Source organism: Crassostrea angulata, chromosome 7 (genome assembly GCF_025612915.1).
Source record: "Crassostrea angulata isolate pt1a10 chromosome 7, ASM2561291v2, whole genome shotgun sequence".
In the NCBI taxonomy this organism is placed as follows: Eukaryota; Metazoa; Mollusca; class Bivalvia; order Ostreida; family Ostreidae; genus Magallana; species Magallana angulata.
The window spans coordinates 28912638-28940381 of record NC_069117.1 but is presented as its reverse complement, the minus strand read 5'-3'; the positions used below and the strand labels follow the sequence as shown (position 1 = coordinate 28940381).

General features: G+C 34.1%; 1 protein-coding gene across 1 annotated transcript in view; it reads left to right on the top strand.

Annotated features, from left to right (window-relative positions):
• The window catches only part of LOC128157090 (multiple epidermal growth factor-like domains protein 8), an 82480-nt gene that overhangs the window by 1741 nt on the left and 52995 nt on the right, over window positions 1-27744 (top strand). The window contains exons 2-11 of the mRNA XM_052819456.1: window positions 2249-2409; window positions 2712-3885; window positions 6307-6449; window positions 13967-14113; window positions 18516-18705; window positions 18946-19118; window positions 19388-19606; window positions 23306-23538; window positions 24528-24738; window positions 27167-27273. Of these exons, the coding sequence (XP_052675416.1) occupies window positions 2249-2409; window positions 2712-3885; window positions 6307-6449; window positions 13967-14113; window positions 18516-18705; window positions 18946-19118; window positions 19388-19606; window positions 23306-23538; window positions 24528-24738; window positions 27167-27273 (2758 nt within the window). The remainder of the gene's footprint in view (window positions 1-2248; window positions 2410-2711; window positions 3886-6306; window positions 6450-13966; window positions 14114-18515; window positions 18706-18945; window positions 19119-19387; window positions 19607-23305; window positions 23539-24527; window positions 24739-27166; window positions 27274-27744) is intronic.

Sequence of the window (27744 nt, the reverse complement as noted above, 5' to 3'; positions counted from 1 at the left end):
TTCAGCAAATTATTTCTTCATCATCTATTAGTAATATGAATAAAAATCCAAAATGTCTGTCTCCGTACGATGTAAACCCTGCTTTTACTTTCAATGTAAACAAGTATTGCAGTCATAGATCAGAGTTAACTTTGCAAATGGCTTTATCATTTGTTTCGTTTAACGTGAAATGATCCCATGCACACCCAGTTTCTCTTTTCCATCATAATGAAAGAACGCAATGCTGCATATTTTATAGCTCTAAATATGGGCCATTGGGTGTTAAACATGTTACTGAATATTCAAATGCTATATATGCATTCGAATATTAGAAATTTACTATTCATTCGCGAATATTTGAACATTTGTCTCAGCACTAGTCCGTCATTCAAAAACTCTTTGGATGGAGGTATATGATGCTCAAACTATTATGATGATTCATACATGTATCATATATACACTTGACGAATGTTTCAACAAGTCCTATAGTGTGTCATATGTTACCAATTTAGTTAAAACTTTAAAATATTCATGAAAGAAAGACTGTGTTATGGCATATATTTATAAATTCACAGAACTGTAGCTCCCAGGTCATCCATCAGATTTTTTTCAGACCAGGAGTTACAGACCTGCAGCTAAGGAGACATGTGATCATGCATGTATAAACAATTTTTCACAAATGTTGTGTTACAACTTGTATGAAATAATTTAAAAAATACTCATTTCAATTCAGGGGATTTATGTGGTTTCATCGTTTAATAAAAGCAACATTTTTTAAGCTTAAAAATTTGTAATCTTAATATATGCAAACTTTATGTTTTGTCTGAAAAGTAGTAGAAATGAATACATATTTAAAGAATATGAACATGTTAGCACAGCAGAATAATTTTATGACACCATTTAAGATGGTAATAGCTAGGGTAATAAATCTTAGCTAATTTAGGAGAAAAATAGTTTCCTTTCAATTGGCTGTTTTAAGTATATTATATGTTAAATGTTACCTGCTTATTAGGTTTTAGAAAAGTTTGCCATTCTGAAAAAAAAACAACAAAGAAAAAATCACTTTTTGTTCTATTTGGTTTTACTTTTATCAACTTATAAATAAAAAAAATTCTTTAAGCAGGAGCAGAAAACATTTGGTCTTTCTTGTAGTGAATTTTCGCTATATCATTCAGACTGCGTCTCCATATCTGTTAGAGCATATAATAATTAAACAATAATTGTATATGTTACCGGGTACTTAGCTTTTCACAGAATTTTGATTCACATATTTTATTGAATTAATACTCGATTTCTTGATATGTTTAGATTATTTAGCCTCCTTTGTAGGTTTTTTGGTGTTTAAGGTGACGTTAAACGTAGAATTCATTTCAGACAGCCCTATGTAATGCTATGATGAACCTGGTGGGAAATCAGACTACATTGTATATTAGTTATTACAAGAAGAAATTAAAATGGAAATCAAAGGATTTAAAACCCTATTAAAACGATTGAGCTGTTTCCCATGGAACAAACGGATGGTAACATGTTGATACATGACAGTGTATTAAATAATTGGATGACGATATTCATGGAGCTGCCAGTATTAAATCGGAATCAAAGTTTATCTAAATTTCTATGTATCTCAAAGATAAGGCTATAAATGGAGTTTAACATCCTGTCTTTTTTAGCATGAAAACATGACTTTACTTCAATTCTGGTGATGTAAAATTTAAGTTAAAAGTCATCAAAAGAGCAAAGGTCAAAATTTCTTGCGATCAGATTGAAGAGAAAGATAATAAATTAATATTGAATTAGTTAATTTTTTATATGGTGTTTTTAAAGTGTTCTTTAAATGCTTTTTGTTGGTTATTAATTTATTTCAAGAGTCTCTGTTTTAAGATTACGAGCTCTTAGAATAGCATTTATCATGGATATGGTATGACTATTTCATTGTAACTTTGTACTCTACAAATACTAAATTTACACTGAATGACTCAAAGTCCTGAGGAATTTATAATATGAATGCACAAAGAGTTACATTCCACCAGTGGCACTACTCTAAATGTGCTCAATCAATGACTAAATGATAAAATGAAAATTAAAAAATTATTGTCATTTTTACTACACATAATTTATCATTAATTGTTGTTACTGAGGAGAACAAAAGATTTTCAGTATTTGTATATATATGGGTACCACTGAAAGGAGTTTAGAAGAAAATAGAAATTATTTTAGATATTTTTTGAATGCAAGTTACCTAAATTCAAATCATTTTCTTTGAAAACAGGAGATGCAAGGACCTTCATACAGTTGGATTTCTCAAGGATAGAGACCGAATGTTCCTTTGATTACGTGTTTGTGTACGATGGAGACACGTACAACAGCACAAAACTGGCAAGTGTCAGTGGGGATACCCTGCCAAAGTCCTTGGTGGCCAAATCTGGCAGAGTAAGTCTTGAAAGATTAAATTACTGTAATTTCAATGACAGGGTTACTAAATTAGTCAAGTCAAGTTATAGTTCAATGTCATACTTAATTGGTGTCCCCCCCCCCTTTAAAAAAAATGCTATGCGGAAAAAAAAAGTCTACTGCTAACAAAATATATGAAGCAAAAACTCAGTTGAATCAGAAGGGCAAAAACATTATTTTTCAATGAGTATCAATTTCTAAAGAAATATCTAAACTTATGTTATTACTAATATGAATCAATTCTAAAGATTCAGTTTGGTTTTCTATTAATTTTTTTGCAGATGCTTGTATTGATGTTCAGTGATAGGAACTACAAAAAATGGGGATTTCTAGCTAATTACTCTATAACTGACTGTCCATTTGGCTGCCATGGCCATGGTGTATGCACCAACAACTCATGTGTCTGTGATATTGACTATACTGGGGAAAGCTGTGAGCATGACTTGTGCCCCAAGAACTGCTCAGCTAAGGGGCTGTGCATTAAGTCAGGGGACCGCAGCCTCTGGGGATGTAACTGTTCCCTGGGCTATGCTGGCTACGCTTGTGATATGGCCCTACAAGGGGAGGAAGACAAATTGAAGTGGGTGACACTGCTGCCAAGTGTGACAGAATTTACAGACAGATTTGATCACACGGCTGGTTTCTTGGAGAGCAGTGAATGTGTGTATGTGTTTGGAGGCAACGCGCAAAATAGTGTTTTAGATGATTTGCTGAGATTCTGTTTTACAGAGAGCAAATGGGAAGTGATCCATAAAATTGAACCTTGGCCTAGTGCAAGATATGACCACAACATGGTTGTATACAATGAGGGTCTATTTGTGTTTGGAGGTATCCTAATAGACGGTTCCCACAGCAATGAGCTCTGGTTTTTTGACACAGTCAGTGGTAACTGGTCTTTACTGAATTTTAACAATAGCTCCCAACCTCCTGGACTATCTGGTCACAGCATGACCTTAGCAGACGATATCATCTACATCATCGGAGGGAAAAAAACCAATGGACAATACTCATCTGATGTCTACAGTATTAATGCATCTAACCCGCAGTCTTGGAGCTTGGTCAAGTTAGCTGGAGGCAGGGCTCACAGCCGTCTCCTTCACGGACATTCCGCAGTGTATCATCCAGAATCATCATCCATCATCATCTACGGAGGCATCGCAGTCCGGTCAGTCCGCTACACAACTCTGTCCAAGAAAATGTTTGTCTTCAACATCGCTTACAAGTTTTGGACAGAAATCGAATATACTAGCAACATGGAACCAGGATCAGCTTGGGTGCCTCAGGAGAGGTCTCAACACACCGCTCTGATCATGGGGAACTATATGATTATATATGGAGGGTATGTCCACATACACGCATCAGAGGAGAAGTGTTATGATGAAGGAATCTATCTGTATCATCTGGGATGCCATCAATTTGTTAATCATTCACTTGTTCATCAGGGTACAAGTTACAGTAAGTATGATCCATGTGTTTTTAGTAAGGGGTTGTGCATAAATCTTAAAGGATTATCTATCAGTTGAATAAATCAAGTCCAGATTGTACTATTTTCATGGTTAAATTAACTGTGTAGAAGGTTTTAATATAAATTCAGAAGTATAGTACATTGTACTTGGCAGAAAGTCATTGATTGAAAACAAATAGGAACATAGACTTGATTTGAACAATTATATTAGATAAGGATACAGGGGTTCCTCTATCATGCAACGGTACAAGGTCTTTTGCCACTATGAAGTCTTACTCTGTTTACAGTATGTTCTATAAAATAACTTAAGACTTTTAGAATATATGCATGAACCCACCTGAATGTCTATTTTTAGTAGTGAACAATAATGTAAAGTACATTATATATTATATATTTACATGTATGCAGCTTTGAGATGGATGATAAAATGTTATAGGTCATCTATGTATTGGTACATGTATAATAATTAACATACATGCATTTTGAAAGAAATGCATAGTCGCAGCACACAATTTACACATATGAAAGATTTTCTTTTTGTAAAGGACTATGTGCGATTTTATGCATTTTTTGCCCCTGCAAAATCAAAGTTTTAGAAAGAGCTTTACAATTAAAGTGAAAGATAGCTAAAATCATATTGGAAGTAAAGGTGTAAAAGGTTATCACCACTGTGACGTCATAATGTAGGAATGACGTCATGAAGATTGCATTATTTTGATAAATTGGTGTTTTGCAGCAAAATATGGGTGTTTTCCAATGGTTTTTCGACTGGGAAACATCCAGCGCAGGCTTGCTCAAGTACCATTTTTTAGTATAACGTGTAAAACTATCTGAAGAAAAACGTACGTTAAAATCGCACTTGAGCAGACCTGCGCTCTATACTTCCGAATGCAAAATAAAGTGCAAAAATGAGAATATTTTCATTTGTTTGCAAATTTGCTGGAATTAGGTCATTTAGGTGACGTCATAAATAAACAGCGAATGAGCAATGATGACTAAAATCAATATTAAAGTTATAGGCATCCTCTATACAATGATTTGTGAAGATTTTATTTTTATACGATACTATTAAAAAATTGGTTGAAATCAGGGGAAGATATTTGACCATACTGCACATAGTCCTTTGTTCATACTCTGTCCAAAGTTTCTACTTCCACCACTTTTTGCTTGATATTTCGTTAATCATAAAAACCTTTGTTCCCAAACTACATTCATCCACTAAAATTAAAAAAGGCCAGATATTCATTTTGAAATACCCCTCTACGCCTTTAGGTTTTATTACACAACCAAGAATAGAAAGCTACATGGATTTAGTATTGAATTTCAAATTTTTTCAAATTTGATCAAATCCGGTTGAAGAAATGATAGGATCAATAAATAAAGCTAAGCATTTAATTTTAAGTATATGATATTTTACAATCTCACTTTTGCAGTTTCTTTTAAATTTCTTTTAAAAATATGGTAGTATGGTAATTGCTTGAAGGTATATATGCCGTTTTTAACGCTGGTTTTGGTATGTTAGAAACTTGACCCAAACTCTGTGTGAAGATCAACACAAGTTAGAGACATTCAGCAATTTATACAATTTAGTTCAAAAAATTATTTAAAAGTATAGAAAATGATTTCCAATTAAGTTATTTACTGACCGGGCCCAGCTTTAGATATTCATTATCACCTGATCACGTTATGTGGCAAGCCTGTTCAAGAAGTGAATGCGAAAGAATGGTTGGCATGCTGGTAGTCAAAGACACTAGCATTTTCTATTGAGGAGCCCCCGAAAGTGATAATACTGACATTCTGTTTTATTTATTCTCGTGAATTATAGGTTTATTGATAATAGTTATTTTTTTGTAAGGAATGGTTTTTTTTCATCGTCAAAAAAGTATTTCACATTTTAAATTTGTGAACAAATTTGCTGTCATTCCTTTCCCCACTCTTCAATTACTTTTCCCAGGGTCACGTGCAGATTTACATGGTCATCTTGTGAGATGTATTTAAAGCGAACTGTTTTTGCATCAATTTATACCAAATCTTTAGCTCTAATATATCCTGTTTGTTGCCAAAATACGTTTTCCAGTTTTTATGAAATGACACAAATAATTCACATAAAATAATATGAAACTTATATAACTCCTCTATTTGTGAAATCGAATTTCAAAAAAGATACCGTATTGATTCATCAAATACCAATAATATATTGGTGTGTAGAGCCCTTTAATGAGACCAAAAAGTGATAAAATCAGATTTATTGAATTTTACATAGAAAAAGAAATTGTTTAATGTTTTGCTTAACACCCAGTCATTTTGTAGAACACTATACAGGTACATAATTTTCATTTAACGAATGCTGCAAAAGTTGCTTATCATCTTTCAGTAAATTATAATGAATTATGAAAATGATGTAATTCCAGAATCAATGCCCAAAAAAGGAAGGTTTGGTCACTCAGCTGTTGGTATCCATGGCAACATTATGGTGATTATTGGCGGTTTCAGTGGCTATCCCCATGGTGATGTCATTGCGTACAAATTTCCTGGAGTTGTAGCCCCCCCTAATGTAAGTAACTCAGGGCATGGTATTTTTAAAGTTCAATTATCACCCAGGATGATTTTGCATTTTTGATTCATTATTAGTTAACTTTTCAAGTCTCCTAAATGAAGTTTGGAGACATTGTTTTTGTACGGTTCTTCTTATTATTTTACGGCCTCTGATAAGCTTCAGTTTACCTTGTAATTGTAATATATATTTATTGTTAATTACTTTTTCATCCGTTTTATTCAAATGTTATAAATTACTGTACGATATTGCATATGAATTGTGAAGCTTATCAGAGGCATGTTCAGCAGAGCGAGCATTCGCAAGCCAAAATTTTTGTTGCAGGCTTAGGGAATATTGGCGTGCCCTTGCTCTTTAAAGTGAATTAGTAAATCATGCATATTCAGAAATTTAGTAGTAAATTTCTATAGGTCAGCCTAATTAATTTATTATTAAAAAGTAAATATGATCAACATGCACACAACTGTAAACATCATCCTCACATCACTTACTAAAACTTTATATTCATACAATTACTCATTCAACACTCTTTGAGTGCTTTGAACTTGTCCATCGCATTTCTCAGGGATGGCTGAACAGATTGTACAAAACTCTAGGATCTGATAGGCCTGCATATTGAGTTGTGCACCCTGGTTTGATTTTTCTCATTTGGGGTTGGCCAACCGGGGGGTTCAAAAGGGTGTGGTGTCTAACATAGAAGCCTATGGTAAAAATCATAGACTCTATTGTAAATGGTTATAACTTGAAAACAGACAGGGATAATTACATGGGTAGGGTTTGCAGAATCTTATATTGACTGTTATAGGAAATACATGGGGTTTATTAGATCCCTGGGGTCATCCCCACCCCAGGAATTGGAAATGACCAAATATCTTGAAAAATGTTGAGATCCCCACCCCTACACCATATATATTCTTGTTCCTTGTGTCAAGGGGAATCAAATGGTATGTAGTTAAAGGCCCCAGGGGTAGTCCTGACCCCCCCTTTAAACAGGAAGTGTCGTAATATCATTCAACACTCTTGCACACTCCTTTGGCAATGCGTACCAAATGTAAATATGCAAAAGAGAAAAATTTTAAATGACAACTGCGTCATAAGGGTTATAACACCTCCATATTAGGTTTAACAGGCTAACACCTTAAAAATTGGAAGGTGCACAATGGGAAGGTGCTTCCGTAACTAATGGATGGTAAAGTCAAATGTATAATGCGCACCTGTGTGTAATCAGGGATTTATCTAGCTATTTTATTTTACTACCCTTTTCATATTTAAAGGGGAAAATTTGAGTCGTAGGTGCGATTTGAGAGCCGGAGGCGCGAGAATGCTAGGGGGGTCAAGGGGTCCCCCCCCCCCCCCCCCCGAAAATTCTTAAATAAATGGAGCAAAATCCTGCATTGTGGGAGCTTCTAAAGTTCATTTCTATACATTTATGAAGACAAAAAAAACTACCCTTTTTCGGCAAAAAACAAAACAAAAAAACTTAAACACAAAAAACCCATATATGATATAGATCACTGTTTCCTGTCCCCTGAAAAATAAATAAAGGTAGGTAGGTAGAAATTTAAAAAAAAAAATTTAACACTCGGAAAGAGGAAAAAGTACCGGTATATTCACGTGCATTTGGGGTATTAGTCTAACCCTTTGACCCACTTACTACCGTTATTTAGAGGATCTGTTGATTTTGAAGATAACTCTTTACAAACGGTTTTATAGTAATTTTTACATTTATTGCTGATTTATTAACTAATAAAATGTAATCAGCTAACTGCAGTGATATCAGGATTTCAAGTAATAAACATCGTTTTTTGTTATTTCCAATGCATAATGTAAGGTACATGTATGTTGTTGCATTACCCGTATATAACCCGAGATGAATTAATTTGTTTCAAGTTATTTCTCACAACAGGGTTAATTCACGCAGTGAATATATTTTTAGATTAGTTTACTATCATTCTTTTGCCAATGACATTAATTGACACTCAGAAGACAGAGCAACTTCAAGTTCTCTTTCTGAGGAAATTCTGGCGTAGTTACTGATCAAAAACACACCTATTTATTTAATATTTTCTGTTTGATCTGGGAATTTTCTCTCTGAAAAGGGGAATTTTTGCACCTATTTTAAGAGGGGAAAGGTACCGTTTACCGGTAGTAAAAACAGCCTTGATAAATCCCTGGTAATACGCACCCCCAAAGTTGGGTGTTAAATGCTGAAAAAAAACTGCTGTTCCTACGTTTAAAACGCTCCCAAAAAATGGAAGAAATTTTAAATCGAGATTTTTTAAAGTCATCGATATGCATGTGGTCATTGATATGCATGTGTTGAGATTTTAATCAAAAGTGCTTTAAAGTATTTAAAAGTAATAACGTTTGTGGATCTAAACTAAAACAACAAAAGAAATGATTTAATTGGATAATTTTAGTCCAATTATTTTATTATTGTTTAAAAAAAATTTAAGAAACGTTTGCATGCAGTTATCGTCAAAATCACTGATAAGCAGTACATTTAAAATTGTACATTATGTAATTCCTATATAGTAAAGGATTCTAAATATGCTAAAAAAATATATATATACATAATGCTACTTTTATTCAAATAAAGGCTTGTCCACAAAATTTACGAACAACCCTTAATGTAAAACCTCTTTGATGAAATAAGATTAGAATAATTGTGAAATTTTATTAGAGGAAAGATTATGAAAGAATGAATAACAGATTGATTTTTGTACAGTGATGTTATTTTGTTTCAACAGAGCTCGATATAAATATGACAAACAGCAGCTTATATGTTAACCATCTTTGATCGTTTGATTATTTAATTTGGTAATTTCCAGCACCCATATTTCCCGACTAACCCTGTTGATTATATAGATTACAATTCTATATTTATGTTTTAAAGAACAGGGGTGAATAAGATGACCCAAATGCCTTTAAGTTTTATTAAAAATGATATTAATTCAAATTTTAAGAATTCCTTTAAAATTAACATCTTTATTTATGCCATATATTTTGTTATTTGTTTCTCTTTTGTGATAAACTGATTACAGTAGATAACTTAGGAGAAATGACCTACTCTGGGTTTATCCTGTTTTGAACTGCTATCTGTATGTACAAAGTACGTGGGAGAAACTCGGGGGGATTGTTTATGTTGATGCACTTTATAATTAAAAAATGTCGATAATTAACTTGTTCATTCTTGAAAACCAGATAGGAAATTCCATAAACATGGATAGATGTTAATTAAAACTGATTCATATCGGATCATTAAAACCCCTCCTGCAGATCATGTACTGCACTTCAGAAATAAACAGCATTTTAAAAAGTTCACTGGGATATGAAGTTGGTTGCAGTTGGTCACATGATCAAATCCTGTGAAGCCCGAAGGACTTCTCAGTAGATCGGATTACTTGTCAACCAAATTCATATCCTGGTGAACTTTTTAACATTGCTGTCTATTACTTATATTTACATTTGAAAAAGACAAATTGTTCAGAACTGTTAAAATTACAGAAATTTTATGTTTACAATAATTCAAGCGATGTGACTTCATGAAAATATTCATACAGAATTGAATGTTCTCACCATTCAATAGGTTCACCCTTATAAGGAAACATATTTGCAAATGTAAATATAAGGAATAACCAATGGAAGGTCAACTTCCTAATCAGATATCCAGTCAGATGTTTGCTAGCAAGGTTTTAAATTTGGCTCTGAGCTTTCAAGATTTTTGTGCTATGTAGAATTAGTTTGGGCTTACAAATGATATGTGTGACAGTATAAGTAGCAAACATGCTGCAATTTTTGCCTTGGAATAAGCAATCTAGAACAGAAAGTCTTGCTTAAGTTCAGATTAGAATTTAAACATGATCGAATAAAACATCTCACATGATTGCTATCTTCATTTCCTAAGATCGCAAGCAGCTTTTAATTACAGATGACAACATGTTGGATCTTATACGTTGTATTTCTTTACTTAAACAACTTGCACAAAGTTTTGGTCCTAGACAGAACAATTGAAACACATAAAAGTTAATTTCAATGTGAAGCATTCGGCAAATGTAAACATTTTTTAACACATTATCCTCTTTAGCTCACCAGAGCTTAAAGCTCAAGTAAGCTTATCTGATCACGTTTTGTCTGTTGTCCATCTGTCCATTTGTCTGAATGAAATCTTTTCACATTTTCAAAATCTTCTCCTGAACCACTGGGCCCATTTCAACAAAACTTAGCACAAAGCACCCCTAGGCAAAGGGGATTTAAAGTTGTGAAAATCATGACCCCTGGGGGTAGGGTTGGGCCACAATAGGGGTTCATATTTTTACATAGGAATCTAAAGAGTAAATATTTAAAAATCCTCTTCTCGTCGATCAAGAAACCAATCAGCCAGGGAAGTTGAAACTTGTGTGGAAGCATCCTCAAGTAGGGTCAATTCAAGACATGATCCCAGGGGGTAGGGTTAGGCTACAATGGGGAGGGCAAATTTTTACATAGGAATTTATAGAGGAAATCTTTTAAAATCTTCTCAGAAAGCAATCAGCAAGGAAAGCTGAAACTTGTGTGGAAGCATCCTTAAGTAGGGTCGATTCAAGTTTCTTCAAAAGATGATCCCTGGGGGTAGGGTTAGGTTACAATGGGGAGGCCAAATTTTTACATAGGAATCTAAAGAGGAGATATTTAAAAATTTCTTCTCAGAAACCAATCAGCCAGGAAAGCTGAAACTTGTGTGGAAGCATCTTCAGGTAGGATCGATTTAAGTTTGTTCAAATTATGATCCCCAGGGGGTAGGATGAGGTCACAACGAGAAAGGGGGGTGTGGGGGCAAATTTTTACATAGGAAAATATTGAGAAAATTTTAAAATTCTTTTTCTATAAAACCATTTGCCAAGAAAAGCTGTAACTTTAGTGAAAGCAACCCCAGAAAGTGTAAATTCCAATTCTTTTCAATCAATATAACAACAAATTCCAATTCTTTTCAATCAATATAACAGCATAAAACATTAATGAACTTGCAAAAACATATAAAGATATTGCTTTTTGTAGCAATTTAAAAAATATCTCTTAAAAATGGAATAAATTTTAATGTTGTTTTTTTAAGGCGTCGAGCTAATGCTTGGCAGTCTTCTAGCGATCGTCTGGATTGGCAATTGTTCAGATTTTTCTTCTGCGCCACCTTCTAAATGTGCATAAAAACTGAATTCCTTAAAGTATGAAAAGTATTACAACATTTTTATTCCATTTATTCAACTAAATTGTGTAAAAAAAAAAACAACTTTGCCTCCCTGGTTATTGACAACTCATTAAATAAGTATAAATTTGCTTAATCCAGAAATTGCAGATGAATACAATAAGGTGTAAAAATTCACTAAATATTATTTTAATTTATCGCTTACATTTTCATTGGAGATGGTGCCTGATGGAAATAAAATTTAATATGTATAATTATTTGTTATCTGGCACGGTCTCCAAAAGAACGTAGCGATAAACATATCTAGTGATTTTGACGTGATAATGCAGCTGGTTTGGGCGAGCATTATATATAGATAGCACGTAATGTGGGTAATGTGGGTTTGTTTGTAAACAACCATACCATAGGTAATCTTGTTTCAAACGGGAATTGAAATAAATAAATGTATGTTTTATTATTATAATTAGGGACACATTGTTAATGTGTTGTATCCTTGTATTCAAATTATGAACCTGTGAAAATTGTTTAAACTTTATAGACTGTATAAAGCAGAAAGAAAATAATTTATTTTTGAATTTCTTCAATATTTGTAACCATGATGAGTTATTGTAATACCGGTAAATGCTTCACTATTTATTTTATAAGGAAAATTCTGAGTAATTTACTTTTTTGGGAGTTGATTTTTTATCAACTCTCCTATGCAGTCACCCTGTCAAACCGAAACTGAAACAGTGTTTGGACCTAAGCACAAATCATCACCGCTGACAAGATTAAGTTCTTGAATATAATCCATAAATTCGATGTAATGTATCTTGAAGCATTGTGTTCTAAGATATTTATTTATGAACACCTTGAAAGTAGTCAGATGTTAAATAGTACGAACAATTAATTTAGCGATTTTTTGCAGTCGTATGTATTCATACACCAGAGTTCAATATAGTCTTGTTCAACCATCGGCTGTCTCCGTAAATCTTCGACAAGCAGAGAACACATTCTCTTGCTTGTGGGAGAGCCGAGCATCTGGTTGAACGAGACTAGAGTTCATTATTGCTTGGATCCATACAATTTTTGGAATATTTCGATTACTTTTACATAGTTTGATGGAATAAATTCTATCTTTAACTATTACACAACACAATTCATACTGGCTTTTCTCGAAATTCTTGTCGGAAAAGTCCAAGAATTCATATTATAAAAATATGCGTAACTCAAAGGTTATAAACTACTTGCCAAGCAAAGTAACATATTGTTGATTTTAAAATGAATAATAATTAATATTATCAACTCCTGTCAGTACTTCAGTTCTTTGATTATTCTAATATAATTTGATATATGGCCATTGGTACAGAAATTCAAATTATGATACCTATATAGAAGAAAGTGTCAGCTCGACGCCTTTGTGGCTGTTCCGGCCTTCGATTTTTCAGTTTTCCTAAAATGTAAAAGCTTCAGCCTCTAACATCAACAGTTGTGCTAAAGCTGTGTATGGCCAGTGAGGCTGAAAGAACAAACTGCACTTCATGATTTCACTTGTCAAAACTACATTCCATATATATATGCATTGATTTGCAGCTGTATTGACCAGCATGTTGAGACATCGAAACAAGGTTGTTATTAATGCCGAATTCGTGCGTAAGCTAGGTAACCCAGTATCTAAGATTTGATGTGTTTTTTCAAGTTCCCCATAGTATTCTACCCTTTTCTTTTCTTTTTAAAAAAGCCCTCAGTGTTTTTGGTTTAGGAATATGCTGTATTCTGATGAACACACAAAATTAAAGAGAAGAGCTACAGTTTGTCTTGTAATCAATAGAGGCTATGAGAGACTATGAGAATTCAGTTCATCTATGTGTTCTCTATCGACCAAGACAAGTATTAAGATGATTACGTTACAGAAGCAGCAGCAATGGTTTCTATATTTAGTAACTGGTGTAATAAATAAAATAATATACAGATTAAATTGTAAAACCCCTAAAGAATTACATGATAACTCAGAGTTGCACTATATTATAATTTCTTGCAAAATGAAATACATGTATAGCATTATTGCTTAAGATATTCAAGAGGGTATAATAAGTGTTCTATGAATTAAGCATACTTGTTTTTTTTTTTTTTTTTTAAATTCAATATTTCTGGGAATATTGTGTGTTGTTATCATAACAAGTTTTTTTTGTATCAAGTTATTTACTAATGCAATTAACACTTAATGAAATGTTAATTATCCATAGGAATATAACATAGGCTATATGATAATCAGCAATACATCCTAAATAGGCTGGTACCTTTTGGAATAAACTGATTCAATGGAAAATTGTTTTTTTTTTTTTAAATTTTCTAGTCTGAAATCAGCCAGGACAAAGACTACTGCATGAACAACTATTCGGACAACATGCCGTATACATGCTATGACAACCTGGAATGCATCATCTGCAAGAACAGAACTGACATCAAGCGACCAGGGTGTGTTCATAGGACAAGATCTGAGGTATGGTGTCCATGATATTGAGTGTCTTGATGACCAATAATTTGGTCGGAATTTACATATACCCAATAAACACATGAACCAATGACCTACCCACCAATGAAAACAAAGTACAGTTCAGTTCAAATGCAGGTGCTTACACCCATTTTTCTAGAAGACGAAAACTTCACAGAAAGCGTTGATCATTGTGAAAATATTTGTCATATAATCCAAAACATTACAAAGATGAAATATGTTTCTTAATGGGTGAAAAAAAATGGCATAATCTCATAGAGCAAAAATGTGCATGTACTTATAATATAAACAGAAATTGCCGCTTCTAGTCATTTAGTTTGGCAAGCTCACATTCTAAGACTTGCAGGCTCGATCATCCATAGGATAGATATTTGTTTTTTGGAGAAATTTTGAATGATCTGTAAATTGCTTTGATCATGGAATCTTGAATGGGTCTTGAGGGTAGATTTTTTTATTGGAAATTTGATTGCTTAGTTAATTATGGTTGGTTTCTGTTTCAGTCAAATTGATCAGTAGGCATCAATTTACTGAGCTATGTAAACCATATATGTTAACCTCCAGTGGTGAAAAAGAGGTAGATTTAGAACCAAAAAGAGGTAGCATTGCGCTGCCTTTTTGGGTATATTTCAAAGCACATATTTTTATATACAACATAAGTAGGAAGGGTTTCTGATAAGTAATTAACAATATCAACTATGATATAAAAGACTTCTGAAAATTAGATACATTAACGCATGCAATAAAAAATTGCATGCATTTACCATCAAATTGATAAAGGACAACGGACACAATTCAAGATTTCGCACCTTTGCACAGAAATCCACGCATATGCTAGGAATATTACTTTCTTAATGACATACATCAGAATAAGAGAAAATAATAATTTTTTCATTCTACTAAACATGATTAGTGATGCCAAAATATTTTTTGTGGATTATTAAATATATTAGTCCGAATTTCCTCTGTTTGGGATGAGTCCGTTATATTTCAATGGTTTATAAATCCTAAAACGCCCAAAGTCAGATTATAGTCTTATAATCTGATATATATAGAATTAATACCTTAACTTAACAACATTTATATGCAAAGCAATTAATGTAACATCCGGCAATAATTAATTATTTTTTTTTCAATGATATTTCTGAAGAAAAAGGAACCACGCAGTGAACTTTGACACAACCCCTCCAAGAATTTAGGTCGATGACCCACATCTTTTTTATGTTCATTGATAAGCTAATTAACTTCTTAATATTATAATTTAATTAGATTAAATTATCTATTGCAGAATTTTTAAAATATCAGTTTTTATACCACACCCCAGAAAATTTCCATTACTTTCTATTCATACTTGCCAACCTCCAACATGTGAAAATCTGGTCATGACCAGATTTGGAAAGTAAAAAATCTGGCCATAGCGCGTAACGACATTCACAACATATTTACCATGCATTTCATAGGTATATGCGATAGAAATCTGGAAATCGGGAGATTTTTCGGGTTGTTCGACAAAAATCGGGTGAAAAGCATGACCCGCCGGGACATAAAAGATAATCAGGTGAAGGGTTGAAAAATCGGGTGGGACCCGACGAAATCGGGTCAGTTGGCAAGTATGTTTCTTATATATCTGAAGATTTTCGTACCCAAATTTTGAAACACCCCCAGTAAAATAAGGAAGTCGATGATCATGTAATTTTTTTATTGGTTTTCACTCACCATTAACTGATTAACATTATTTAAAAATTTTAGATAAAAAATCTATTGTAGAAATGAATTGGGTCCACCATCCTTAAGCTGTTCTTTTGCGGAAAAAAAATCTTTGAGTGCAGAGACTTAAACAATTACCTTAGTTTATTCAGTAAAAATAGGTTTAGCTGCCAAATCTAACATATAAGAGAAGTAAGAACCAAAAAGAAATCGTTGCAATAATATATTATTAATATTATCCTTGCTAAGGAAAAAGAAACTTGGCAATTCCACATGTGGCTTTAACGATGACTGAATATATCTTTCAACTTGGCCATAACAGTAAACTTGACCTGCAGTTAATAGCAATGCTGCATTATTTGTAATAAGCATGTAAACATCATTTTGCTCACATATATTTTGATCACTTTATAAAGAGGGGGGAGGGAGACTAAAATAAAGAGACCTGGAAATTAAAAGTGAATCCCTACTGAAAATTTACTTAAATATCTTGCAAAGGATCTTATTATTTTCAGTAAAAATGGTACAGTCACACTTGCTGTTACGGCCACCTTTAATCAGCGGTCCTCACCATAAGCGGCCAGTTTCAATCCCACCCGTATAGTTTTTCACTATATTTTAACTCATTTAAGCGGCCACCTGTCTAACACGGCCAGCGACCAGTGGTTTTACTTCCCGTGCTTTTAACATGCCTGTTTTCAACGGCCATTTTGTCTGTTTTGTCACATGAATGCTGACTCTGACATGTGACCCCGTATCGAAAGAAGCCAAATTTAGACATGCTGATAATGATCGAGTTAATGACAAATAATTGAGCGTGTAATTTGAGTTCTTCTACGATTTAATGAGATAATTGATTATAACACCTGTTCTGTGTTCTATTTATAAACTCAATGCATTACAAAGTTATTAAATGGCCAGCTAGTCTTGCGCTGAACAGATTAACATGTACCACGATTGGCCATTTATATAATAATACGCAAGTTTTTCTAGAATATTTCTTTTATATTACAATAAAAATTATTGTTTGAGCGTATTTTGGATATTAAAAATTGTTTGTTTTGAATCCATTGATAGATAAATAAATTTAAAATAGCCATTTAGAAATTATTCTACTACAGTTATTGCCGAGATTAAAGAGATGCCGCGGACATTATTCTCCAATATACCATGAACGTCATCAGTAAACTATCAGATCAGAAATACCTATTTGTCTCGCACTATCCATAAAAGTACAACTTCAAACCGTAAAAAAAGTTTTAAAACTATGTCAATTTCACGTGTTAGTTCCATTCAAAATGATATATTTTGCCTCAAATGTTTATTTTCAAGAGATCAATACGGCTGTTCCTAGCACCTCCCTAGCACATTTTCACTGCGTGTTTTTACATAAAATATATAACATGTAGTAGTAATAATCGTATTAAATTGCCTTTAAATTATTTGGAACATGATTCAAAGATATTTTATAAATAAGTAAAGAGTATTAAAAATCTAAAGAAAAATTCTGTCGTCTGCATGTGATTCCTTTGATCGATACACACGTAAACATTACTTACAAAATCATTGGGGTTACACGGAACAGCCGTCAAAATGACCACGATCGTCTCTCTATAGGAGAAACGATCTGTAGAAATACTGGGCTGTTAGTAGAATAGAAATAAAGTTCTTGTTATCTTGAATGTTGCAGGATAACCTCCTCGGTCTCGAAATGTTGTTTGAAATATTAAAGCCTCTGCTTTTATATTTCAAAACAACATTTCTCGACCTTGGAGGTTATTCTGCAACATTCACAAAAACTCGTACTTTATTTCTCAAATATAAACTATTCAGCAACCCGAACTGTGCATTCATCATCTCTGTGTACACCGCCATTACAGTTGTTGTAAATAGATCTGTGCAATAGAGCCAAAATGAATATACTCGGTGCTTTTTTTTATGAATTTGAAACCTGGAATAAGAGGCCACCTGTCTTAAGTGACCAGTTTGTCACTGTCCGACAAGTGGCCCCTTAAAACAGGTGCGACTGTATTCCATAAAGGTACCTATGTCAAAGATATGCAAAAATAAGTGTAAAATTCAGATATTTATTTTTTGTTAATCTAACAAGGGGACATTTTGCACAATATCATTTTGAACAACCATATAAAGCCAATGTTGCTCAGGTTAGTGATGTGGTCCATGGGTCTTTTATAACAAATCTTGCTGCACAGTGAACAACCCATGTGTTTTTCCTTTGTTTCCAATTCAGCTATTTCATATTATAACTTTCATTTCCTGTTCAATCCAATTATTTAAGATCAATGACTGCATCAGCAGAAGGCGCATCCATATTGAATGCATCAAACCGAAATATATCAGAAAGAAGAAAATCAAAATTTAATTATTCATTCATGTATTACATGCTTCAGGTTTTATGTAAATTTTAAAAAATTGGGCTTTGGATCGAATTGATAATCAATAAAAATCTCTTTGTTTATCAGTGCAAAGTAAACCTATAAAAGTGTTTAAAGAAAATTATTACGGTTGAATTAAGCTGTTCATTTTTTGGACAGTTTTAGACCTTTGTTGTTCTATTTTATCACAATGACAGTCACACCTTTTCTGAAATTATCTTTATAATTCATCCTATATTTTCAAAAAAGGAAAACTCTAGGCAGATTAATAATTTGTGATACCTTTTCAGATGTGTTACAGGGATGAGTTATCAGCACTGCCGTATCATTGCCAAGGAATTTGTTCCCATCTTAAAACTTGTCAAGCATGTCTGTTGCAAGGTCAAGGGGTCAAGTTGACCACTGCATCTCCAAGGCGGCGGTTTTATCAAGTGGAATGCTCCTGGTGTGTGAAAAACTCAACATGCCAGCAGAAAGCAGGTATGAATATGTAACCCCCCCCCCCCATAAATCTGTGGATCTAAATGAAAAACACAAATTTGAGTAGCATGTTAAATAGAATGTTGTGAAACATTGTTTCTTGTTAGCTCTTTCATGATTAAAATAAGTCAAATTCTTTAGCTTTTAAGCATAGTATTGTATTTCAATAAATTTCATGTTGATGTTGAATGTGGCTTGTGATGTTAGTTACTGCCTGTTAAGTGGTCTTTTGTGTTGTAGTACCAGAGGGATCTTGCCAAAGAGCAGATAACACAGCATCTGGAATCATAGGATGGTGGAACAGTTCAAGTCCAAGCTGGACAGATATTGCCCAGTGCAGTTTAGCAGAGGTCCCCGGTGGTATTCAGAAAGCCAGCTTCTATCATCCAAGAAACAATTCACAGCCAGATGAGGTAACTCTTTGCCCTGATAAGGTAACTCTTTACTCCATTCACAGTGGATAAGGTACCAGTAACTCTTTACTTGGATTAAGTAACTCTTTACTCAGAATATGTCAGCAGGGTGAAAAAGGTCTACAGAGTAATGTACTGTCTGTAGGTTTTGTATCTAGATTATGAAGGCTGATACTATATGTAGTATATCTGAATTGGAAGTATTCTCTCTCTCTCTCTCTCTCTCTCTCTCTAGTAATGGTAATCAAATGTGATGCATATCATTCCAGGTGGAGTTTGTGGGAGAATTATCTGCCACAGGGATTAAAGTCCCTATCCATTACCTACAAAGCCAAGAAGGGGATCCCCTGTATGTTAGTTTCCATGGTTACATCTGGCCCCTCGAAGTACCTCCTGTTAAAGGGATGAATGACTTGACAATGTACCTAGAATCCATAAATGCATACACTTTGATGTTTCTTAGCAATGACAGCTCTATCCAAAATGCAGTAAGTCTCATACATACCAGATACATGTAGCTGTGTTTCTGTTATTTTAACATGAGGCATACTTCTTATCTTCTGATATAGCAGCTGATTCATGGAATCTTTATATCCCTGCTCTGAAGAAGAGTAGGGATGGTGGGATTCATTTTTGTACCAATCGGACGTCAACTTCCTGTTAATTGTTGACTGCTGAAAGCTCAAGTGAACTTTTCTGATCACTTTTTGTCCAGCGTCCATCTGTCTGTCCGTCTGTCCATACGTCTGCCTGTAAACTTTTTACATTTTCGACTTTTTCTCCAGAACCACTGGTCCAATATCAACTAAACTTGGCACAAAGCATCATTGGGTAAAGGGGATTCAAGTTTTCGAAAATGAAGGGCGACACTCTTTTTCAAGGGGAGATAATAAAGATTTATTGAAAATTTGCTGATATTTTTCAAAAATCTTCTTCTCAAAAACCATTTGGCCAGAAATGCTGAAACTTGTGTGGAAGCATCCTCAGATAGTGTAGATTTAAGTTTGTACAATTCATGGTCCCTGGGGGTAAGGTGAGGCCACTATGGGGGGTTGAAATGTTTTACATAGTGTATATAGAGTAAATCTTCTTCTCAGAAACCAATCAGCCAGGAAAGCTGAAACTTGTGTGGAAGCATCCTCATGTAGTGTAAATTTTAAGTTGTGAAAATCATGACCCCCAGGGGTAGGATGGGGCCACAATGGCGGGTTGACCTTTTACATAGGAATTTATAGTTTAATTCTTTTAAAATCTTGTTCTCAAAAACCATTTGGCCAGAAAAGCTGAAACTTGTGTGGAAGCATCCTCAGATTGTGTAGATTCAAGTTTGTTTAATTCATGGTTCCTAGGGGTAAGATGGGGCCACAATGAGGGGTCGAAGTTTTACATAGAGTTAATCTTTAAAATCTTCTCAGAAACTAATCAGCCAGGAAAGCTGAAACTTGTTTGGAAGCATCCTTATATAGTATAGATACAAGTTTGTAAAGATCATGACCCCCGGGGGTTGGATGGGGCCACAATGGGGGGGGGGGGGGGGTGAACTTTTACATAGGAATATAAAGTGTAAATCTTTTAAAATCCTCTTCTCAAAAACTAATCAGCCAGGAAAGCTGAAACTTGTGTGGAAGCATCCTCAGGTAGGGTAGATTCAAATTTGTTCAAAACATGAACCCCAGGGGTAGGATGGGGTCACAACATGGGAGGGGGGGGGGGGGGCAAAAATATTGATAGAAAATTTTTTAAAATATCTTTTCTAAAAACCACTTGCCTAGAAAAGCTGTAACTTTACTGAAAGCAACTTCAGATAATGTAGATTTAAATTCTTTCAAATCAAAATCTTGAGGAGTATGTTTGGGCCACATTGGGATTCCAATTTTGCAATTGTTTGATGTTTGTTGTAGGTTTATATCCCATATATAAACAATTGTTTAAGTCTTTTTGAGAACTGCAATGCTCAACAGGTGATATACACTGAGTGGCCAAAAGTATTGCAACAAACATGGCTAACGTCATCACAACGTTGTTTGCTTCAAATTTTATTTTTATTGCTGACGCATAACGAGGCATATTCGGGGCATAGTATCCGGGGTGTAAAATAATGGACTTTCACAGACCTACATCAGAAGTTTTATGCCTCGATTTCTCGCAGACTACAACAGGTTACAATTTAGAAAGGCTATGCAACAAAATACTGAAAGAAAAATGTGAGTAGACACCTTTTATAACATTGAAAGTTCGTTTTTCTGTGTGCTGTTGATGTTAATTTGTGATGACATCAGCCATGTTTGTTGTAATACTTCTGGCCACTCAGTGTAGATATAAAATCATCCTATTAGAAAAGGGACTTGATTATAAACATAAGAATATCAAAGGTAAAAAAAAATTGATTTTCATTTATACAGGTGCTACATTTACACTTCATTTTCAGATAGTTTCCATATGACTCCATTAAACTGATTTTATTATACTTATTGTTGCTCAGGTGAGTGATGTGGCCCATGGGCCTCTTGTTATTTTATATTCTCCCCAAAGCTGGGGTATCATTGGTGAGCATTGGCTCACAGATGCTCACAGATTTGTATTTCATGCATTCTAAATGTCACACTTTTTTTTATATAATTATCACAAATCTCACTTGAAAGTATACACTACGGCTGATATAGCATTGCATTGATGGACAACACTTTCTAATTGGTGTGTATTTGCAACAAAGGTTCGAAGTAACACATTTTTATAGACTTGTCCACTTATCAAATGCTTGTTGACAGCAACACGTGGAAACAAACGTCAGAGGAAAATACTTGTAAAGTAGTACACATGTACTTGCAAGTTGAAAATTACAGAGATATAATGGAGATAGAATGAGGCGATATGAAGGTACATATTGTCTAAATGTGTAAGTGCCAAGGAATGTTAGTGGAAGAAAACACAACGAAAAAAGTTTTCTAAAAGAAGAGACGAGCCTACATACATGTACATTAAAGTTTCACATTGTTAGTACACAGATTATTCTTCTAAATTTGTCAGAAACTGTTTAGTGTGCAAATATTTGTATTATAGTTACTATTTACAATGTTTCACATATGGAATATTGCATGAGTTGAACAGACTTGATATAGTGCTAATTTTTCACACAACTTGCTAGCTGCAAAATGTAGATCCATGGGAAAATTCGTGCTGACACGTCTGAAATCCATTAGACTTTGTAGAGCATGTCATTTCTTATTTACTTACAATACAGCTGTTACTAAAATTTTTGAAACATCATCACCAATACTGTAAAATGAAGAAGTGTGGTTTGTTAACATCTAAAATGGTGATTTAATCTATGGTACACGTGAATTTGACAATATGAGGTCGTTAAGCATGTTTGAGAGAAAGTCTATGGCAAATAAAGTGTCAAAATGTAGTAAATATTGTCTGATGAATAAATAAATAAATGATAAATAAATGTTCCTACAGACTGAGAGAGTTACAAAAAAAGATTTATTACAGATCAGTCCAAAATTGATTCAGAACAAGTTTGCGCTGTTAAATGTTAAAGTTTTGTGTACGGTATGTTTGTATTATAAGCACTACATTTGTAAAGGTATTTGTGGCACTGATTAATTAAAGTTAAAAAAAATGCAATTTCTGAAGTATTTACTGTCAGCATGGTCAGTATATCTGTAATATATTAAAAACATGGATAACAGTGCGTTTTTTTAAAACCCTTACCCCAATCCTGATACAGAGTCCAACAACGTCACATAATATGTATTTTGCTTGTCAGCTAGTGAATAAAATATCAATACAGCATAAGAGTAGGCAGGTGCAAAAAATCTGCTTATTAAAATGCTTTTTTAAATTTATAAACTGCAACTTGAGCAGTGGGGCAACCTGCTAAACTGTTACATCAAATAGTGTTGCCACTCAGTGCATCCCTATATTAGCCAGAGTATATACTTTCAAGCAAGGTTTGTGATAATTAACACTTTCGTACAATACATGTACTTTAAAAAACTGCCAATGGATACGTTTTATCTTTGTTTACAGGTATTTTTACTCTATCGGACATTATTACAAAAAAAAGTTCTCCCATAAATTAAAATGTATATAAATAAATACAGTATATTGGCCAGGAAAAATCCTCTGTATAGAAATTGAAGATCTATCTTATAATCTCGATGTTTTCATTGCTATTAAAGGAACTGGTAAAAAATATGACTTCTTCCTCTTCTAAACAAATTCTGGACATGGGGAGGAAGGGCAACACTCCATTATTTCCTAGCACTGCTAGGGACCGCAAATATTACTTTCTACTGGAAGCCAAGTCGAATATAAAGGTCAACGCCACTGTAGCCGTCAAGTGGAATGCTGGGATAGGTCTCAACCAAAACAGCATTCAAATTTACACAGAGTTTCTGGAAATGTTTCACAGGTATGAATAAACTGATTAAAGTCTGGTTTTCTTACTTTAAATTCTTTGGCATTTAGCTAAGAACTTGGCAGTTGTCTAGCCATTGTGCAGGATTTCACCAATCAATTTATGCAGTCACATTAGAAATGTCACTGCTGTTAGGAAAAGTATACTGGTTTACTATTTTGAACACAAAGTAATTACTTATTAAGAGCTAAATGTTTTTTTCCAAGCACCATCAAATTTTGACTGTATATGAATACCTATTTTTCATTTAAGTTTTGGAAATAGAACTGTTAATGCCTTATAGAGTAAGCAGGCAAAATCAACTGTATTTGGAGAGCTGTAGACCTTTTTCGCCAACTCATTGAATAAAGAGAAACATGACTGATTCTATTGAATCGAATGAATACTGCCCTGAATTTCTCCCTTGATGTGTCAGTCATTGGATTTATATTTACACTTCCTAAAAATGTTTTTTACCGAATTATAATTTCATGATATTTTTAAGTTACCGGTAGATAAAAAAAGAAAAATCTTATCTTTTAAAATTTGATGTATCTGCAAAACTGATGGTGTTATGGAAATTGCTTACAGTGATATTCTTTTTGCAGCAGTTGATCTTAGTTACAACAAAGTCCCTTGGCTTGTACTTGACCTTGGGAATTAATTCTACTTAATTATTTATTTGTTTGCAATGATAAGAAAATTTACTTATCTTATGTGGCTCATGGGATCTTTCTTATCTGTGACAGCAAAATTGGACTTATAAGAAATGTCTATTACTTTTAAACAAACTTCTATGCTAGAAAACTTTACTTTGCAGTTAACAGATGAAAAATTGGCTGTAGTGTTGCATTTTTGTAGATAATCTTCACAAATGTTTAAGGACTGTTAGAAGTATTTGTAACTGTGTGGGGCGGTTGTGAAAATTACTAAACTTTCAAGCACGCGAATAAAAGATGACAGTTTGCAAGTAACTGATTTTTGAGTGTCATGTTTTATTCCAGTGATGCTTGCAGTAACTACACAAACTGCATGGCCTGTATGATGGATGCTAGTTGTGGCTGGTGCCCCAGTAACAGCCAGTGTGTCAGGAAGGCAGCCAATCAGACGGCCTCTACTGGATGGTGTGGCCCAGATCTAGACAAGCTGCTGATTACCCACCCCAAAGACTGCTATACTTGTCCCGATTATACAGACTGCACAGATTGTTCACAGGTTCATTTTGAATTTTTAGGTCACCTGAGTCACTCAGGTGACCTATTGCAATTGGTCTTCGTCCGTCGTCGTGCGTCTGTGCGTCGTGCGTCGTGCGTTAACAATTTTACATTTTTAACTTCTTCTTGAAAACTACCAGGCCAATCGTTACCATTTTTGGTGTGAAGCATCTCTATGGTAAGAAGAATCTAAATTGTGAAATTCATGGCTCTACCACCCCTGGGGTGCCACGGGCGGGGCCAAATATGCAAAAAAAGCCAAATTTTCAAAAATCTTCTTCTCTACTCCCACGCATGTGAGGAAAAAACTGGTTGCATGGTTATGTTGTCCATGAAGCCCTCTACCAAAATTGTGAAATTTATGGCCCCTGGGTCAGGGGTTCTGGCTCTAGGGTGGGGCCAATATGGCCATATAGTAAAAATGTATTTAACCTTAGAAAATCTTCTTCTCTACTACCATATATATTTTTAAAAAACTAAATGCATGATTATGATGTCCATGAAGCCCTCTACCAAAATTGTGAAATTTATGACCCCTGGGTCAGGGGTTCAGGATCTAGGGTGGGGCCAATGTGGCAAAATAGTAAAAATGTTTTAAATCTTAGAAAATCTTCTTCTCTACTATCATATATATTTGTCAAAAACTAAATGCAAGATAATGATGTCCATGAAGCCCTCTACCTAAATTGTGAAATTCATGACCCCTTGGTCAGGGGTTCAGGCTCTAGGGTGGGGCCAATATGGCCATATAGTACAAATGTATTAAATCTTAGAAAATCTTCTTCTCTACTCCCATATATATATGTTAAAAACTAAATGCATGATTATGATGTCCATGAGGCCCTCTATCAAAATTGTGAAATTCATGACCCCTGGGTCAGGGGTTCAGGCTCTAGGGTGGGGCCAATATGGCCATATAGTAAAACTTTTTTAAATCTTAGAAAATCTTCTTCTCTACAACCATATATATTTGTTAAAAACTGAATGCACGATTATGATGTCCATGAAGCCCTCTACCAAAATTGTGAAATTCATGACCCCTGGGTCAGGGGTTCAGGCTCTAGGGTGGGGCCAATATGGCCATATAGTAAAACTTTTTTAAATCTTAAAAAATCTTCTTCTCTACTCCCACACATGTGAGCAAAAAACTGAATACATGGTTATGATGTTCATGAGGGCCTCTACTAAAATTGTGAAATTCATGACCCCTTTATTAGGTGTTCAGGCTCTAGGGTGGGGCCAATATGGCCATATAGTAAAAATGTTTTAAATCTTAAAAAATCTTCTTCTCTCCTCCCACACATGGGGACAAAAAACTGAATACATGGTTATGATATCCACAATCTCCTTTACCTAAATTGTGAAATTCATGGCCCCTGGGTCAGGTGTTCAGGACATGAAGGGGGGGGGGGGGGCGCAATATGGCAATATAGTGTTAATGCATATAATGTTTGAAAATTTTCTTCTCTATTCTCACACATCTGTATAAAAAAACTGACTAATAATTATGTTTACCAGGAAGTCCTCTACTGAAATTTTAATTTTCATGTCCCCCTCAAGGATGGGTTTTGACTCTAGGGCAGTGCCAAAATGGATGTATAGATGTTAATGCATATAACGCTAAAAAATTATTTTCTTTACTCCCACACACCTGAAAGGAAAACTGAATTCATGATTTTGTAGACCAGATCTTTTAGTTTTTCACCAAAATAATAGGTTTCACAGTTCTTTTTGAAATGTGGTCGTCATTACAAATTTATTATTTTTGTACTCCAGTATGAAACTTAATTAATTAGATGCATATATGAGACTCCATGACAAGTTTGTGTATGGGATATATGCTACTCAGGTGACCGTTAAGGCCAATTGGCCTCTTGTTCAAATTCATGGGGGTCGTTAAACGTTGATTTTTCACTGTTGTATGGGGATGTTGTTTTGTTGAATTCCCTTGCGTAGATTAAAGATACAGGCTGTATCTCATAATTTGTTGACGATGTAATTCGTGGGTAAAAGACAACTATAAAATCCATGAAAATTGAGCCACCAATGATTCCACTATACAATGACCTGTTGGAACGATTTGAAATTGGGTTTACATACAAGCTTGACTTTTTTTTAAAAGAAAGGTTTAGAGAGATAGTTTAGATTTCTTAAAGTGTTTAGATATCCTTGTCTTTCCATTTAAATATGATTTGTAACAATTGGCATTGGTTTAGCAGTCATACAATATGCAATCCCATAAAAATCAGATCTTGAAGTTTCAATTATCCTCTTTTCCATTACAGTGACTTTCAAAACCATTTGAAAGTATGATATTACATTGCAAAACTACCAATGTTTTTTGATCAATATGTACATGCATGTATTTCCTTGAAAACTCTTTAACAGAAGTTTGGGTCGAGGAATAATCTTTTTTTGTTGTTTGCTAGGATCCCCTGTGTGAGTGGAAAAGGCTGGATGAACAATGCCATCGTCGTGGCCGGTTTGCTTTCAACACAGTCACTGATCCAAGCCAGTGTCGGGAGCCATGTGACGAGTGAGTATAACACTTACTCACTTATCGGACATTTGTATGAGCCCTGCACCTCCACAGTCAATTAGTTTATACTACTATATTAAAATAATAGACTCAAATTTTTGGGCTTTAATACCGAGAAATCGGAAGAGTACTCTTTTGTTTTGTATATTTTAAACATTATTGGTACTTGAAGATTACCAATTTGTTTTTATTTATTTTTTTCTCAATCAAGCTTCGCTAATTAATAATCTACGAAAATTCCTTTTAAAAAAACGGATATCATCTAGATATTTTGGATTAATAATCTTGCGCAAGTGCATTACATTCACGCTAAATTATGGGGGGCTCTTTAGTTTATGTTTCCAAAATAACACATTTGCATGGATAAACTCAGAAACGATAGTACAAATACGTGTTAATTTTCATTGAAAATTTGCTATATATTCTTTTCATCAAAGAAAATACGGGACATAAACCCTGTCGGAGCAA